General features: G+C 31.0%; 1 protein-coding gene across 1 annotated transcript in view; it reads left to right on the top strand.

The window, feature by feature from the left end:
• Window positions 1-651: 651 nt before the first annotated feature.
• LOC111418389 (proton-coupled amino acid transporter-like protein CG1139) overlaps window positions 652-20,388 on the top strand; it is a 74,354-nt gene continuing 54,617 nt past the window's right edge. The window contains exons 1-2 of the mRNA XM_071199826.1: window positions 652-928; window positions 8,726-8,787. Coding sequence (XP_071055927.1) covers window positions 923-928; window positions 8,726-8,787 — 68 coding nt within the window. The 5' untranslated portion in view covers window positions 652-922. The remainder of the gene's footprint in view (window positions 929-8,725; window positions 8,788-20,388) is intronic.

Genomic DNA, 20,388 nt, shown 5'->3' on the forward strand with positions numbered 1-20,388 from the left:
AACAATTTTCGTGCATAACATTTTTCTTGGTCAATTATACTTGCTAAATAGCCATAGAACTAAACTATCTGGTACCTCATATTCGACTTTGCACTTTTTATTTTGTACTTTGTATATGAGAGAAAGTAAAAAATTATAAATGAACCCGATTGGCTGTTGACCCATACCGTACCGACCTTGGTGAAACTTGACGTAACGACCTTGGCGATGTATCCTTGAGCTTTTCTTTAAAATTGATTAAACTTCCTTACATGACATCAAAAAATGAACGTATCAAATTCATCAAGTTAATTACTTTTACTTAATAGTAAAATTAATGAATGAATTGATATTAACTGAGGAATTTAACACCATTTTTTGTAAAACGTTTGTTTAACTTTTTGTTAGACTCCTTTGTGTATTTTGATAATAATCATATATCTCTAACTAAATCTCAAATATAATTATTTATCAAGTTTTTGATTATCCTAATTTTTTTAAATAAATATTTTTTTCTGAATATATTAAAATTTGGATATGATTGATGATTGAATGTGGCCCCACAAATTTCATTTCTCTCCCCACTTTAGCCGTTGTCCCCCCGCTTTTTATCCAATGTCCATATAAACTATTGCAGGTGCAATAGCAAATTTAGTAACTTGTGCGATTCCGTTCAAATATAAACCGAAACGAAATCGACTCTCACAAACGCGTTTTGTCGTCGTCGTAGTCGGTGAGAGTCACTCAGTCTCACTCGCTTCTCCAACTTCAATCGATACAATTTTCTATCGATATCGAGGGGGAGAAATTCGAGATTTACAGATTTATACGGTGGTGAACAAAAAATATATAGAAAACTTAGTGGTTTGGTTTCTTTAAGTTTTTGGTTTTTATTTAATATTTGAAATTTTTATTAAAAAAATTTTCAAAAATTAATGCTAAGATGTCGGTAAGTTTCCCTATTTTTTAAACGATTTTATTATATAATAATATAAATATATATTCTTGTATGGAACAAAATTTAACGTTTTATAAACTACAATTTTTTTAAAACGTTATAATATCATTGTTCATACTCATGTTTTTTTAAAAAATAGACATCACAATTAAATACAATTAAAAAGTTTCTCATAATCGATAACGAAATAGATAAATAATAAATATTATTGTAATTTATAACAGAATAGTGATTTAAATTGAGATAAACAGCATATCTAGCTATTATTTTCGATAACATAAAAATTAATTGAAATTTTATGTTACATTTAAACTAATCACTCTAAATCTGTGTTACGTCCCAGAATTATTTCATTAAAAATTTATAGCAAAAAAATATTTAATAAGATTAATTTTATTGTAATCTCTTCACTAAATGCTAACTAAAGATAAGAATAGTGAGATTATATATATATATTAACATAATATTATACTGTGTCCGCCAAAAACTCTACGTTTCTAAAATTTTGTCTATATGGGATGTATAACGATAGTTAATTTTCTTTTTATTTTTGTCTTGTTGAAAAAACATTTTGGAGGAGAAGGATAGTGAATCTATTTGATAATTTCTTATTTAATAATTTTTCCCAGAAAATGTCAATAATATTATTTTATAGTTTTTATATCATACCATAAACTAAATATGGCGATTCTCAAAAATACGGTCGAAATGATTTTTTGATAATTTCGTACTATTCTTTATTTATAAATTTTACAATTTATTTAATAATTTTTTCCTGGAAAATTCGATAATTTTATCTTATCTTTTTTATATATCATAAACTAGAATTTTTAAGCTACCATTTAACATACATATCATATCATGATTGTTAAAAATACAGTCGATTGGACTGATAATTTTGCATATTTGATTTATAAAGTTAGCAATTTCTTCTTTAATAATTTTTTCCTTGAAATTTCAATAATATTATCGTATAGCTTTATATTATTTCATACACTAGAATCTTTAAGCAACAATTTAACATACCTATGATATCATGATTCTTAAAAATACAGTCGATATAATCGTTGAAAATTTCGCATCATTTTTGATTTATTAATTTAACAATTTCTCCTTTAATAATTTTTCCCTGGAAATTTCATTAATACTATGTCTTTGTAGTTTTTTATATCATATCATAAAGAATATGATAAAATATTTAGCTGCAACTTAACATCCATATCATATTAAGCTTTTAAAAATACAGTCGTTATGATTTTTTGAAAATTTCGTATTATTGTTTATTTATAAAATTGACAATTTCTTTTTGAACCATCTTTTCTTTCGATAACATTATCTTATACTTATTATATCATTTCTTAAACTAGAATTTAAGCAACAATTTAAGATACATATGATATCATGATTCTTAGAAATACGGTCGATATGATTTTTTGAAAGTTTTGTATCACTTTTAACCATCTTTTCCTGGAAATTTCGATAATATTATCTTATAGTTTTTATATCATTTCGTAAACTAGAATCTCTAAGCTTCAATTTAACATATATATCATATCATGATTCTTAAAAATACAGACGATATGATTTTTTGAAAATTTTGTGTTATTTTTTATTTATAAAATTAACAACTTCTTTTTGAATCATATTTTCTTGGAAATTTTGATAATATTATCTCATAGTTATTATATCATTTCTTAAAGTAAAATCTTTAAGCAACAATTTAACATACATATGATATCAGGATTCTTAGAAATACGGTCGATATGGTTATTTGAAAATTTTGTATTATTTTTTATTTATAAAATTGAGAATGTTTCTTTTAACCATCTTTCCTTGGAAATTTCGATAATATTATCTTATAGTTTTTATATCATTTCTTAAACTAGAATCTTTAAGCTGCAATTTAACATATATATCATATCATGATTCTTAAAAATATAGTCAATATGATTTTTTAAAAATTTCGTATTATTTTTTATTCATAAAATTAACAACTTCTTTTTGAACCATATTTTCCTGGTAATTTCGATAATATTATCTTATACTTATTATATCATTTCTTAAACTAGGATCTTTAAGCAACAATTTAATATATATTATGATATCACGGTTCTTAGAAATACGATCGATATGATTTTTTGAAAATTTTTATTATTTCTTATTTATAAAATTGAGAATGTTTCATTTAACCATCTTTTCCTGGAAATTTCGATAATATTATCTTATAGTTTTTATATCATTTCTTACACTACAATCTCTAAGCTTCAATTTAACATATATATCATATCATGATTCTTAAAAATACAGACGATATAATGTTTTCAAATTTTTTGTTATTTTTTATTTATAATTTAGACAATTTCGTCTTTAATATTTTTTTTCTGGAAATTTCAAGGATACCTATTATCTTATAATTTTTATGTTATATTATAAACTAGAATTTTTAAGCTTGAATTTAACATACATATCATATCATGATTCTTAATAATGCAGTTGATATGATTTTTTTAAAATACGTGAACGCTGAGTTTTTGGCGGACATTATGCATATGTATAGTTATTTTAATTCAATTTAACAATTTTTTAAAGTTATCACTTATTATTATCTATTTTACTTTTCGTTATAATAATTTATTTAAAGAAATCTTGATAAAATTATAAAAAGACTTAAAAAATGAATATCTTAACAATAAATACTAATTTAAACATAAATGTTTATTCAAATTATTCAAATGACCAAATCGCTTATTATACATCCTCTTTAAGAAGACATTTATCCTTTCATTTAAGAAAAAAACGTGTTTTATCTCTCATAAATAAATCGGAAATGATTTTTTTAACCTTTCTTGTTTTTCTAACTAACACACTAAATGAACACTTTTTGCAACTTTTTTATATCTTGTTTCTCAATATTCTTATTATTAAACTTATTTATTATTATACCTAGTTTTAAAGATGATATTTTAAGCCTTTATTTAAAATATGATTCAGAACAAAAAGTAACGTTCTTACTGATTTTATGTCCGTTTAGTATCAGTTTATTTGTTGCAAATTATGCAATATAATTTTGCAATATTGAGCACCTCAGTGTGTTTTAATATGCTTTACTTTTAATTACTTTCTTAATACAACAATTTATGCGATCTTAATTTTATGAGTCGTTGTTAATGTGCGATTCCTGATTATAGATAGACTTACTTAGATGTTAATGTTAGTAATAAAATTCGCAAACAAGACTGCGTCACTGTAACTCGAATTCACACTGTGCTTGGTTAGAAATCTGTATTGAATTTAAGCACAACCATGCAAAGAATTGTTGACTTAACATATCGTTTCATATCCTTTTTATTGTTACATGGGTTTTAGTTACAATATTATATATTATTAATATAAACATTATTTTGCATTGATCAAACTAATTTTATTATATTGCGTGTTGGTTCACTAATAATTTTCTAGGATTAAGTTCGATGCTTTCCCTGTATATATGAATGAGTTTTTCTTACATTTACTTTTAACGCTCTTCAGACATTTAAAGATATCTCTTCCAGTACCATTTTTTACATAAAGGCTTATTTATGCTTTCTCCTCCTTGAATTATACTTTACTGTAGTTGAGTGTCTTAATTGTGTTTGCTTGTTTGTATCTCTTTATTTAACTACAAATAATCTACTGTAACTGACTTATTAAGTCATCATATTCGATGTTATACCTCAATGTTATAGCCGATATCATTCTTGTATTTAACATTTATATCAACGATATCTTTATAGTAATAAAATACGCTCAATGCTTGATGTACGTTGATGAGTTACAATTATTTAGTCGAATGCAGTACATGTTTATTGTATTTCAAACTTTACAATCTTAACCCTGAAAAAAAGGTGAACGCGATCAGGTGCAACTACATCTTTAGTAGCATTTTAGAGTGACTCAGACATAGATTTCATACTCTACTGAAAATTGATATTTTTAATCATAATTAGTAAACACTTTGCAAATGAGATTAACTTTTTGATAACAAATAAAGTCAATCAATTAGAAAAGTTGTTAGTGGGAAAGCCGACGAGTTGATAGTCAACACTTATAGATTTATCAATTAGCTTTCATCCACTAAAGCATCATATCTTAAGAACTACTTGAGACGTAATGATGAAATTAACAACATTTTAATCAACTGTAATAAAAGTTTAAAATGCCATAAACAATTTCATAATTTCCATAACTACAGTTTTTATTATTTTTATAACGCAACTCGGCATATTTGATTATTGTAGATTTTAAGAATAAAAATTGAAAATATCGTATTTCAAGAACAAATGGAGATATTATCATGAAATAAAGCACATTTTAAAGCAAATATAATGAAGATTTAATACACCATAAATAATTTCTTATTTTACATAAACATCGTTGTAATGATTTGTTAAATCCAACTCTGCACGTTTGATTGTTATAGAAATGAAATATAAATTTAAAAGAATCGTATCTCAAGAACTAGTAAAGATATCGATATGAAATAAAGATCATTTTAAAGCAAATTTGATGAAGATTTAATGTACCATAAATAATTTCTTATTTTGCATAAACATCGTTGTAATGATTTGTTAAATCCAACTTTGCACGTTTGATTGTTATAGAAATGAAATATAAATTTAAAAGAATCGTATCTCAAGAACTAGTAAAGATATCGATATGAAATAAAGATCATTTTAAAGCAAATTTGATGAAGATTTAATGTACCATAAATAATTTCTTATTTTCCATAAACATCGTTGTAATGATTTGTTAAATCCAACTCTGCACGTTTGATTGTTATAGAAATGAAATATAAATTTAAAAGAATCGTATCTCAAGAACTAGTAAAGATATCGACATGAAATAAAGATCATTTTAAAGCAAATTTGATGAAGATTTAATGTACCATAAATAATTTCTTAAAACTCAACTCAAAAATGCAGAGTCGAATTTAAAAAATCATAACAACGATAATGATGGAAAATAAGAAATTATATGGGACATTAAATCTTCATTAAATTTGCGTTAAACTGTTCTTTATTTTACGATGATATTTTTACTCGTTCTTAAGATATGATTCTTTTATATTTATATTTCATAATAATCAAACGTGCAGAGTTGGATTTAAAAAATCATAACAACGATGTTTATAGAAAATAATAAATTATTTATGGCACATTAAATCTTCATCAAATTTGCTTTAAAATGTTTTTTATTTCATGCTAATATTTCAATTCGTTCTTGAGATACGATTCTTTTAAATTTATATTTCATATCTATAATAATCAAGCGTGCAGAGTTGGATTTAAAAAATCATAACAACGATGTTTATAGAAAATAAGAAATTATTTATGGCACATTAAATCTTCATCAAATTTGCTTTAAAATGTTTTTTATTTCATGCTAATATTTCAATTCGTTCTTGAGATACGATTCTTTTAAATTTATATTTCATATCTATAATAATCAAAGGTGCAGAGTTGGATTTAAAAAATCATAACAACGATGTTTATAGAAAATAAGAAATTATTTATGGCACATTACATCTTCATCAAATTTGCTTTAAAATGTTTTTTATTTCATGCTTATATTTCAATTCGTTCTTGAGATACGATTCTTTTAAATTTATATTTCATATCTATAATAATCAAAGGTGCAGAGTTGGATTTAAAAAATCATAACAACGATGTTTATGGAAAATAAAAAATTATTTATGGCACATTAAATCTTCATCAAATTTGCTTTAAAATGTTTTTTATTTCATGCTAATATTTCAATTCGTTCTTGAGATACGATTCTTTTAAATTTATATTTCATATCTATAATAATCAAAGGTGCAGAGTTGGATTTAAAAAATCATAACAACGATGTTTATAGAAAATAAGAAATTATTTATGGCACATTAAATCTTCATCAAATTTGCTTTAAAATGTTTTTTATTTCATGCTTATATTTCAATTCGTTCTTGAGATACGATTCTTTTAAATTTATATTTCATATCTATAATAATCAAGCGTGCAGAGTTGGATTTAAAAAATCATAACAACGATGTTTATAGAAAATAATAAATTATTTATGGCACATTAAACCTTCATCAAATTTGCTTTAAAATGTTTTTTATTTCATGCTTATATTTCAATTCGTTCTTGAGATACGATTCTTTTAAATTTATATTTCATATCTATAATAATCAAGCGTGCAGAGTTGGATTTAAAAAATCATAACAACGATGTTTATAGAAAATAAGAAATTATTTATGGCACATTAAATCTTCATCAAATTTGCTTTAAAATGTTCTTTATTTCACGATGATATCTTTACTTGTTCTTGAGATACGATTCTTTTAAATTTATATTTTATTTCTATAACAATCAGATGTGCAGAGTTGGATTTAAAAAATCATAACAAACATTGTTTTATGGAAAATAAGAAATTATTTATTATTAAACATATTATATATATTATTTACTATTGTTTTGTAATATTTTTAATTATTATTATGGTTTTGTTTTTTATCCTTGTTTCTTTTTGTTTTCTAATTATTGAATTATTCAGTTTACTTAGTTAGTTTATTTAATTAATTGTCACAATGTCGTGTTGTTATTCTAGTGTAACAATTAAGTGGTACAATGTAGTACCTGTTTTGTACCCTACTAGCAAGTTTGAATTTGAAAGGATTAAAAATTTCTTTATCTTTATTAAAAAGGAAATGAATCAATTAGTTTACTTTTAATCTATTTTAGTTATCGTCTTTAATAAATTACTCATTTTGAATTTGGTGCACAATATTTTTGGGTTCAATACTTAGTTATTTCTTTTTGATAAAATTATCTTACATCCGCATTTTGATTGCAATTAATTTCCGTACTTAAAAAAGGGAACTTTTTATGAATGACTAAATTATTTTCAAATTGTTTTTTCCTACACAAATTACAGGAAACTTTAATAATAACTTTAATAATAATAATTTCCTTTTTAAATTTCTTGTATCAGACAGAAAAATTGCAAATAAATTAATTTTTGAATTAAATATCCAAATCATTCAGATTACATTGTCCGAGTCCTCGACGGAAAATTTTTTAATTAAACATATTTGCGCATATATTAAAAATAACTTAGTTTCTACGTTGTTGAATAACTTGAATTCTAAGTATTTTTTTAATTTTTTGTTGTTGAAAATTGCTCATCGCAAAGAAATTGTTATTGTTTCATTTATTTACCTTTCTTTTTTCCTTGAAAATGAAACATTCCATTTTTTTTTAATTTGTAATGTAATTTCCATAATTCTGCCGTTCAAAACGAATTTTAGATGCCAAAAATCTTATTCTAATTTATGCAAATTGGCGGCTTCCTCACGATTCGGTAGTTAACACGTTAAGAACGAAATTATTTCTTCCTATTTTCTCCAACCTCGGACGAAATATTCTTGTTTTTTTTATTTCTCTTTCATTTTAATTCACAAAAAAATTCATCCAAACGAAGAAGTAGAATTACGTACCTCCTTGAAGGTTACCTTATTGTTGTCCTACTTTAAACAATTTTTAACGTCCGTTTTTCACGGTATATAGGTATCATTATTTGGCACTTTCAAAACGTTTTGAAAGTAACTTTTCGATCGAAATTTCTACCGAAAACACTTACAATTATAAACGGTTACTCAACGACACAAATGAAAGTGAAATTTAGATCTATTTTGATGATACGTAGATGTTAGTATTTTTCTTTGAAAAGGGAAAGTAAAAATTTTGATTTTAATTTTTGTTTTTACAGCTTTCACAAAAGGATTCGAATAAATACCCATCTACGTTCACAGTGGATAACTTCAGTTCAACGTAAGTATTGAAAAATAAAAATTAATTAATAACAAGTTTACTATCTTGCACTAAAAATTAATACGAAGTGGTAAAATAAAAAAATATCAAAAAGGGAACGGTTGTACACCTTGAATGAATAAATACGCTTCCTTCAGAAAAGAGAAAGGTTCTTGCAGCCTTGAGAAACAAAGCAAAACGGATATTTAATAGATGATTGAATAAACCACTAATCTAAACGTTAATTTTATCTTATTCGCACCTATTAAACAGTAGTGAATTACCACTATCTATTTATTGTTTGTCATAGCTGCGAATTAAGTTGAAATATAATTGGGTGATTTTTAATTTTTAATTGTTAGGTAAAAATGTAACGCGTGATAATTTTAAATTACTAAGCAACTACGAGAATTATCTTTAAATGTCAAGTAGAGATAAATATGAACTTCATAAACGTGTTAAAATGCAAGGTAAAAAAATCAATATAAAAATTATTTAAAAACAGTGATAAACATGATTAATGCGTGACCGGAATGTACTTAACTTATCTATAAAATCTAATACAAAACTAATTTTTCCACACTTATTTGAAGTACTTATCACTTATCAATTAAAGTTAAACTCATGACAATGTATAGATAGAATATATTAAACATTTTTTTACATTATTCTCAGAATTATATACTACTTAAATCATGACAGAATGATTTTGAAACAACTTCAAGTTTAATAGAATCAAAAGTCAAAAAACGTTTATTAGTTTAGATGAGGTTAATGACATCGAAAACGTTTTAAGTGGGCACACATCTATATCGAAGGCATAAACTTTATTCATAATGCATTCAAGAGTAACAAAAATTGTATCTACTACAAACTTTAAAAACCAAGGCATGTACTCACAACATACAAAGTGTCTCTTAAACCACAACAACTACTTTTATATGTATATACTCGCCGAATTTATGCCCCTTCAAAATCTGTCTTCCATTCATGACGATTATTTTCTCGTTGAATCCAATTAGAACCAATTATTAATTTTAAATCAGGGCAGATGTAGGTCCTTGCTGAACCTTAGTATTGCTCCAAAGTCTTGTTCCTAAAATACAAAAATTTTGTATTTTAGGCGACTTCTGTCGGCGCAGTCATACAGATTATGTTCAGCTGTCTCTGACTTGTCGTTGTAAAGTCGACATGTTTGATTCTCAATTTGTCCAATGTTGAAGAGATAATAATTTAGAACTCTGGTCTCCATCTGTGTGTATCCTATATGTTAATCAACTGTTTTAAGTAGCTTTTTTGTAGTCCACAGCCGAGTTGAGGTTTAATAAAGGGTATCCCCGCTGCCTTTTTGGCCAGCTTGTTCGCCTTTTCATTATCCATAATATCTTTATGATCTGGAACCCCCCGTAAGGTAACTTCATTATCCCTGGCGAGTTTTCTGAGGTTATTGTTTTATGATCAATGTGGATTCACACGTGTAGGCCCAAATTATCTTTAGAGCGGCCCGACTGGCCGCAAAGATGTTTATCGATACCTCTTTCTGTCCCTTCTCAAGGTTCAGAATGGGGCAGAAATTTATTTCAAGAAAAATGGTTGCCCCCAAGCATAAGGTCATAATGCAGCTTTTTGATTCGCTGATGCCTATACCTACTCCGGATCCAACTATCTTTGAAGCGTCAGTGTACCAGGCTATGGTATTGAGTTGAGGCTTACCCTTCGTCCATTCTTCCCTGCTTCTAAACATGATCTTATATGGCTGGTGGAAATTAAATTTTGTGGATTTAAGATCCGTTTTATTTAGAATCCGGTGGTTTAGGCTCCAGTCCCTAAGGTTTTTAAGATGATTATTAGAATTTAGAATTTTAATAATTGCTTTAGAGAATTCATGTTTTTTGACAAGTTTTTGGTTTGTTAAATGAAGGTTATAATCAAATAACGTACAATACATACAATTATTATTATTTTATGTTACTATCTTTTGGTGCCGGCAGAATGGACTAAGGTACGGGTATCTTACATATCCAAAGCGGGCCGTTCGGTCCCTACTCCTAATGCCTTTCGACCCATCAGCCTAACGTCATTTCTGCTGAAAACCCTTGAAACAGTTCTGGAACGGTATATCCGTACGGTGCCATTGGTATCTGGTCGCCACCAGTATGCTTATCAAGCGGGAAAATCAGCAGAATTGGCTCTACACAACTTAGTTGGTAGAGTATCCAGGACGCTTCAGGATAAAGAAATCTTGGTTTGTGCGTTTCTGGATATAGAGGGAGCGTTCAACAACGCAATACCACAATCTCTTGAAAGAGCCGCTCTTGACAGGGGAGTGGAAGCAACTATAGCGGGTTGGATCCGCAATATGCTAGATAGTAGAATAGTTTTACTTCACTCCACGGTGATACGATACGCTTCAGGCCGGGAGGTGGCTGCCCGCAGGGAGGGGTGTTATCTCCCCTGCTTTGGTCCCTCCTAGTTGACGATCTGATTGCGATAGTCGAAGCCGTTGGTGTGGAAATACAAGCTTATGCTGATGACATTGTCGTTATGGTCAAAGGAACCTATTTGCCGAGGATATCTAAAGTCCTCCAGGTGACCCTAGATACCATTTGCGCTTGGTGTAAGGGAGAGAACCTCTCAATAAACCCGCAAAAGACAATTGTTGTGCCCTTCACCAGGAAGCGAAAGTTGGATGGACTAATCCGCCCAACTATCCAAGGTGAAGAAATTCCTTTCTCAAAGGAAGTCAAATATCTAGGAGTAATCCTAGACAAAACCCTGTCATGGAATGGACATTTGCAGGGAGTTTTGCACAAAGCTACACTATCCTTGTGGACTTGTCGTAGTCTTTGTGGAAAAAGTTGGGGTCTTACCCCTGAAAGACTGTACTGGCTCTATGTGACTGTGGTTAGACCTATGATCACATACGGAGCAGCAGCCTGGTATAGGAAAGTCCGACAGACTTCAGCTATCAGTAAACTTTCACGAATTCAACGAGTAGCTGGATTGGCAATCTCTGGTGCGATAGGCACAACGCCAACTCTAGCAATGCAGGTTCTGCTTGGCCTATCTCCTCTGCATTTGCATATAGAGAAAGTGGCTAGAACAACCATTTACAGATTTAAGCAATATGCTCAAAACTGTTCCGACATGTCCTACCAATGGGCTGCGGAAGACATTATAAGCACTGATACTGTGCTATCGATGCCGTCAGATTTGGCGGTATCACTATCAGTGATTAATGCTCGATACCAGATTGTACTGCCTGAGCGGCAGTCCTGGATCGAAAATGAAAATTCTCTGGTTCGGTCAGACATTTGCTTGTACACAGATGAATCAAAAACGCCTGAAGGGGTAGGAGCAGGAGTATACTGCCAGACACCTCGAATTAAGCAAGCCTACAGCCTGGGTACGTACTGTACTGTATTCCAGGCGGAAGTATTTGCTATTGACATGGGTGCTAAAATCCTTCTTGAAAGAGGGGTGAAGAACATGACAGTACGAATCTTCTCAAACAGTCAAGCCGCTCTCCAGGCGCTGCAAGCCGTGAAAACGGTGTCGGCTCTGGTTAATGATTGTAAGAGAACATTAAACACACTGAGTTGTGATAACAGAGTCTCTCTGATCTGGGTCCCGGGTCACTTTGGTGTTGCTGGCAATGAAGCGGCAGATAAGCTAGCACGAGATGGCAGCGCTGAAGCGTTTGTGGGACCGGAACCAGCAGTTGGTGTATCATTTGCGATGGCCAAATATAGGATTGGACTGTGGGCGGAAGAGAGACTTCGCCTACTGTGGACCAGTTCTCCTGGAATGAGACATGCTAAGGTGTTTATCAACATCGCCACTGTCAAACCCGGGAATATTTTGGGACTTGCCCGTAGTAGCATAAAAGTTCTAATGGGTGTTTTTACTGGGCACTGCCGATTAAAAGCACACCTCAACTTGTTGGGTTTAGCAGACGATGTTGAATGCCGACTATGTGCGGAGGAAGCAGAGACGGTTGAGCATGTTTTATGCCACTGCCCTGCCGTTAACCGTATCAGATTCTCGATTTTTGGGTCGCAGTTTATCTCCTCAAAAGATCTGAATGACCTTTCGCCGAGCAAGGTATTAATGTTCGTTAAGAGCATTGGACTGCACGGTGAAATTTGATAATGATATCTATCGGGGTACAATAGATCCTTAGGGTCGCGGTGCAAAGTTGGTTGGTCCGCCTACCCGATATGTATTCTATGTAATGTAATGTACTATCTTTTGTCCTAAATATTTGATCCTTTTTGTACTTCGATGACGAATATTTTGTGGACTTCATTCAACATAACTTTCGTTTTATTTAAATTCGTTTTTAATCCCACTTTTCTGTATTTGCCGTTTATTTAAGTTCTTTAAGTTAATATGTTGCAGTTGCTTTATTAGATACTTATACATTGGCTTCCAACGGATTCATTGCCGATTTTATCTAACTTCCTAACTCCAAGGACTTTTCGTAGGTATTTCATTTCTACTGCTTCTATGTTATTCTTCTGCTGTTCTCTTTGTGATATGTGTACTAAACATGTCAGAGCCCTAAGTCAAAATTGGCTTATATGGTGTTTTATATACGCGTATTTTAGATGCTTGACACCTTTTTCATGTACAGGAATTTCTTGCTTAAGCTGTAGTAGATTCGGTTAGTTGTTTCCATTTGTTTGTTAATTTCAGTTTGCTGTTTTCCATAATCTTCAAATATTGTATCTAAACATTGTATTTGGTTTACTTGTTCTATCTAGTTGTACGTTAATGTTTCGTTGTCTTTTAATATTATCACTACTTTTATCACTACTTCTCCGCTTCTATGACTATGTCATTAGCGAATGTTACGAATAGTGGTGAATAAGGTGTCTCACTTGATTGCGAGTTGTTTTGTACATTTTAATTATCATTCTTACAAGTTTTAAGTCTCGGTGCGCAACCTCGACTTAATTAATTGACATCGGCCGCAGACAATCTCAGCTTAGCTAGACCTGACAACGTTGAAAACTGTTTAGTTGTTATATTGAAGTAGCATCTCTATAAGCGACCACGGCTTTATTATGGTACATGTGTTTCTGATGGTTATTCCTGAGAGTTTTCATTTCAGTATAAATTTTGAAAATCTTTACACTATCTTTTTTAAATTGTTGGTATATGTAAAAGTAAAGATGCAAATTGATTTTCATGGAAGTAACAAAGTTATAATGGTTAAATGGGTTGATATTAAGATGATTATTTTGAGAAACATATTTGTTGGTATCAATCCCTTAGGAAATGTGAAAAGATGGAATAAGAATAAAATAAACGGAAGGTCCGCAAAATAGTAAAATTTTATATAAACATATGGGACGAGTAAATTTGGCGGGAATGCTCATAGAATGGTACAAGTTCCACTAAAATCTAGAAAATACCTGGAATGTACCTATGAACCGAAAAGATTTTCTGTGTCATCATCATCAAGTTTGTACCAAGGCGTAGCCGTTAACTTCCTCAGTTGAAATCAACTGAAGATTCTCGTGGACCAAGTTCTAACGATTTGTCACATGCCATCCAAAGTCCTACCATGATCTCTCCCCTCAGATCAATCTTCGAATTACAGACCACTTCTCACGTTCCCCGGATGGAACAGTAGTTCGGCCATCCAGGATTGTTTCGCCATTTGGCTTGCGTACGGATGAGCACATTTTCCGGAGAGTCCGCCCCCAGTCCTTCAGAGGGGACGTTAAGCCGTCGGTCTCAGTACCTGTCGTACATCTCTGGTGTTTCTCTTCGTACACGAGAGTCCCAAGACCAACAGTTTACAACACACACTATCAATAACAGACTTAAGCAAAGTTTCAAACACAGAAACCGCCGATTCAAGTCTTCAATATTGGAAAATCAAACTGAAATATATTTTATATTTTAAGATCCTCAGTCAATTTTAAATCGATTTTAGTAGGTTTGATAATCATTATTTATTTGGGATATACGATGCTTATACAGGTATATATTATAACATACAATACACTATATTACTAGATTTTGTATGCCCGTGTTCTGCCTCCATACACCTTTTGTCCATTGTGTACTTCTCTTCCAAAGTTCCTATCTCCATTGCTCTTCTTATATCACCATCTTTCTTTTTGCCCGGTGGATCCCATCTATGCTCTGGCATCTTCACTATGTGACCAAACCAAATTAAACCATTCCTTTCTATTCTGTCAAGCACTGTTGTTTCCGCATCCATTCAATTTCTTATCTTATCATTTCTATGTCTATCCAATTTTGATACTCAGGCTCTTCTTCTCAGGTAATCCATTTCAGCAGCATTAAACTTTTTCCTGATGTTTTCATTTACCGTTCCTTTCTTGCATCGGTTTGATATACTTTTATTCCGTCAAATTGAATTTGGGCATAATACAAGTTTCTTACTTTGTAGGAATCTACTTCTAATTAATTGCACTGAGGTATTTGACATTATTAACTTGTTTAATTACCATGACGACCTTAATTAGTACTTTTAGTACATTTCGCGTACAAATTAACTACTAAACATCTGTTTTTATGGTTAAAATGCATGCATGGAATAAATTCTAGTTGTGGTTCTTATCCTATCTGTATTACTTTCTCCATTAATTGTTGTATTATATACAAGTAGTCCGTACAAGATCTTCCCGGTATGAATTCCTTCTGGTCGTCGCCAATTTTATCATCTATGCCCTCAATAAACTTCTCTTGCAGGATTTTTCCGAACTAACGACTCAAGGTGCTTGATGTGCTGAAACCTGTACAACGTTTTAGATCACGGTTACTATCTTCGTTAAATATTAAAACCATGTATGAACTCTTCCATTCAGTTGGTATCTTTATTTGTTCACAAGATTTGTTCATTAAACTCGTTAGTCTGTGACTTAACAAGTTGTCTCCTTACATAATTAGTCCACCTTGGATGTTCCCTGGTCCTACTGATTATCCATTCTTCATTGTTTGTATGTCCTCTTTAACTTCGTCTTCCAATATTGTGACTTTCCTCAAATTCTCGTTATTCCTTGGTTCTCCACAAATATATTAATAATTGCGTTTATGAATAAATCCATACTTTTCTATTTAAATTGTAATCATCAATTGATTAAGATATCCCAAGAATTCGATTTGTCAACATTATCTTGAAAACGATGAAAAAAGCACTAAAGTAAATATGTTGAAAGGTGTAATTTTGGAAAATTTTTTGGTCATTCAAGTTTGTTGTGATAAAATCAGTATCACTGATGTATCGTTCAAAAAAAAATAGTCAAATACTTAAGCTTAATTTAGATAATAAAATCGATTTCAAATTGATGTTTGAGTAATTGATATTTCAAAATATCAATATCTAACACAAAATTCATTTACTTCAAATCAAGCCGCGCGACAATTTACTTTCAAATTTGTTATTGATTGATTACCCTACGGCAGATTGCAATCAACGAACAAGATAAAAGTCAATAATATACTTATTAGAAGATTCTTTTTTGAGCAATCGACATTAAAACTATTTTTATTGAGTAATAATTTCGGTGGAATTTTACACGTTTATAAGTTTTTATTAACATTTAAGAGAGAAATGATATAAAATATATCAATTAAACATTTTATAAACGACAGATACACATTGATATCGACATATATTTAATTTATTAGATTGAGGAAGTGTACAAGTTTTGATTGATGATGTTAAATACCTCTTGAACGTACCACAGACACTCTTTGAAGAGAAAACTGTAACACTGATTTGCGTGATTTGGTGTTCAAAGGAACACTTTGAACTTGATCTTAAATTAAATATGTAATATACTAATACAGGGTGTCCCGTTAAGCGTACGGAGCGGCTGTATCTCAACACCGGTAAGGCCTAGAGGTTTGGGAAAAAAATTCTTATAAGCAAAGTGGTTAAGAGAAATAGCTGGAAATTATTTTGAAGTTCGTAATTCGACCGCTAGGGGGCGTAACTGCCATTGAGAAACATAAAGTTCCCGCTATCTCAGAAACTTAGACGATGAGCTATAACTTTGACAACATCATTTAGTAGCTTGGATAATACTGCATCGCTTTTGTTTTGCGATATTTCTCATATCTGTCATAATAAGGGAGGGGGAGGCCAATGCGTTTTCAAATGTTTACATTTTAATATCTCCTGGACCATTCAGCCGATTTGAATATTTTTGGTCTTGTTTGAAAGAGCATTTCATACTCTTTTAAAAGATATTTTCAGTAAGACCGCTTGGTTTAAAACAAATAAGCTAGAGGGCGTTATCTGCAGCGGTTACATATTTTTGTGATTTTTGAAAGAAAGTTAAATGGAACGGTACTATTTACTTCACAGACCCTTAATCACCATAAAATTTGCTAAATATTAGTGAAAACCGCATCTCGATAACTCCATCCATTCTCGAATTATAAAAGAAAATGTTAAAAATTCGTATATCATAATCGGATCAAGTTACCTTAGGAAACAAATAAGAGAGAACAAAAATTTTATTACTCCTTCACACTTTATCCAAGCTTAGAACTGCTTCAAAACTAGTTTTGAGGCGTGTTGAAAAGCCAACGGATCAATGAAACATCAACAATGATAATAAAACAAAATAAACCAAAATACTTAGAATAACTTAAATTTTTGGCAAAAATAACTCACTAATGTGCGAAATGCCTTCCATAAACCTCGATGCATTTATTTAATCTAGTTTCGACGAAAAAAAAGCGCTGCTTAAGTCTCGGCCCTGGACACGTTTCTACTGGTATTTAGTGTTTTGTCATATTCTCCCTGGTTATTGGGTTTTCTTGAAAAGTCAGGTCGTTTAGTCTACCCAATAGATAAAGGGGTGAAAGCAATGTGGGTTTTGCTCGAACCAAGAATGCATATTATGCAAGTTTACATCAGCTTGTGGACAGATGCTTCATGCATCCATAGCATTTGTGATAAAAGATTTGGATTTGCCCAAATCATATTTAAAAGTCAATGGTAATAGTTCAGTCTGTTATCATAATCGGTATCTGTTAAGGCCTGATGTAAAACAACGTGGTGGAGATATTATTCTCTTGAGAACTCTTGTGGAATTGTTTTCGGAGTTCCCAGATTATGTGGGATCACATTGCACACCAATGTGATTTACGAATTCATAGAGATGTCTGAATGGGCTACACGTTGCCAGTTTTCCGTAATCGCTAAGTCAATCTTAAAAACACTTCTAGAGAAAAATGTCTTTCTTTGTCGTAATTGCATTGCACATTTTTGTCATGCAGTTGCATCGTATTCGAAACATTGAAAATAAATCATCATACGCTCTATCATACGCTTCTGCGTTAGTAAATGGCATGTTTACAGTTACCATGGTTATGTGATTTGTTTTTCTCGATGAGGTAACTGGATCCGATTGATGGCACTCGAGTTTTTAACATTTCTTCTATAACTCGAGAACGGGTGGCGATAACGAGATGCGGTTTTCACTAAAATTTAGCAAATTTTAAGGTAACTAAGGGTCTGTGAAGTAAATAGTATCGTTCCATTTAACTTTACTTCAAAAATCATAAAAATATGTAATCGCTGCAGATAACGTCCTCTAGCTCATTTGTTTTTAAGCAGACGGTCTTACTGAAACTTATCTCTAAAAAGAGCATAAAATGCTCTTTCAAACAACACCGAAAATATTCAAATCGGTTGAATGGTCTAGGAGATATTAAAATGTAAACATATGAAAACGCATTGGCCTCCCCCTCCCTTATTATGACACATATGAGAAATATCGCAAAACAAAAGCGATGCGGTATTATCCAAGCTATTAAATGATGTTGTCAAAGTTATAGCTCATCGTCTAACTTTTTGAGATAGCGGGAATTTTATGTTTCTCTATGGCAGTTACGCCCCCTAGCGGTCGAATTACGAACTTCAAAATAATTTCCAGCTATTTCTCTTGGTCACTTTGCTTATAAGGATTTTTTTCCCAAACCTCTAGGCCTTACCATTCTAGAGATACAGCCGCTCCGTACGCTTAACGGGACACCCTGTATAGATGGACAACTCGGATTAATTTTCGTATACTGTATTTTTAGTTCAATCTTGTTGTGTTTAAACAATTATATGTTATAAATTAAAACGTTGAAATTTATTAAATTCGGCGAATAAATAGATATAATCACGCACTCCACATTACAATTCACATCATTTCTAGACTAAAAAATTGTCATAATGATTTCTTATTGCAGTTAAATTATGTTTTTTTTTGAACTACTTAATCTATGAATGTAACACGTTTTGAATTGTACTTGCATTTTATCAATAGGTAGCAATATATAGCACCTGGTATATAATTTCAAGTAGGCACTCACGTTTTCAATACTAAAACCTTCTAAATTAATTACAAAAATTGTCGATAATTATATTTCTTAACGCTTGGGGTGAGGTCTATTGAAAGTGGTATTTAGTATAATCTAGTTTGAAATTTCAATCAACAACTGCCAAATACTTATAGATACTGGTCGTTGTTTTGATCATTTTCAAACAAATTTGTTTCATGTAGGTTCTTGATGAACCTTAGTATTGTTCCAAAATCTTGTTCCTTTATCTCAGTAGCTGTCAGGTAAACCTTTCCGAAAATTTTGTCTTAGGCGATCTCTGCCGACGCAGTTATACAAAATATGTTCAGCAGTTTCTGACTTATCGTTGCAAAGTCGACAAGCTTGTCCAATGTTGAAGAGATGGTAATTTCGGGACTTGTGGCCGGTCAGAAAACCTGAGAGCGTCCTTAAGTCCCCTTTGCTGAGACATAAAACCTCGTTGGTTTTCTTTTGCGACGAAGTTTTCATACTCTTCGCTTGTCTGTATCCTAGAAGTTCTTCAGCTTTTTTCACAGCCAGATTGGAGTCCAATAAAGGGCGCCCTCGCTATCTCTTTAACCAGCTTGTCCACCAATTCATTACCCATAATGTTTTTCTGACCTTGAACCCACCGTACAGTAACTTCATTACCCCTGGCAAGTTTTTTCAACTTATCGATATATTCCATGACCATTGCAGATCCACACATGTAGGCATAAATTGCATTTAGAGCGGCCTGACCGTCCATAAAGATGTTTATCGATGCCCTGTTCTATTCATTTTCAAGGTTCAAAATGGTGCAGAAATTTATGGCAAGAACTTCAGCCTGAAAATGGGTTGCATCTGAACATAAGTACATCTATATGCCATAATAATACAAGACCGTCAGTTTTATCGGTGCATAAAGACCACTTTAATCTTAAATCGCTATTAAAAGAAATATAAAATATGAGAAATCAACCCAACTCATAAACCCAACTCGTAGGCACAATATTATAATAGACGAGTATATTACACACATGAATGAATTTTATTTATCTTATCAACCGTGTCTTTTATATAAATGCAGACTTATTTGTGAGTGCGTAAGAGGTAGAATTATATAAATTATCTTGTTTTGATGAGGATGCTTTGCGGTCGAAACCAAGTGATGACAGTAGTAATAAAAAACAATTAAAATTGTTTTGCGATCTGCTGGTATCTCAATACACCAATAACAAGTTTAAAGTAATAACAAATGTTGAAAGCAACACTATTCTAAATTAAAAATATAATTGA

Source organism: Onthophagus taurus, chromosome 11 (genome assembly GCF_036711975.1).
Source record: "Onthophagus taurus isolate NC chromosome 11, IU_Otau_3.0, whole genome shotgun sequence".
Taxonomy (NCBI): domain Eukaryota; kingdom Metazoa; phylum Arthropoda; class Insecta; order Coleoptera; family Scarabaeidae; genus Onthophagus; species Onthophagus taurus.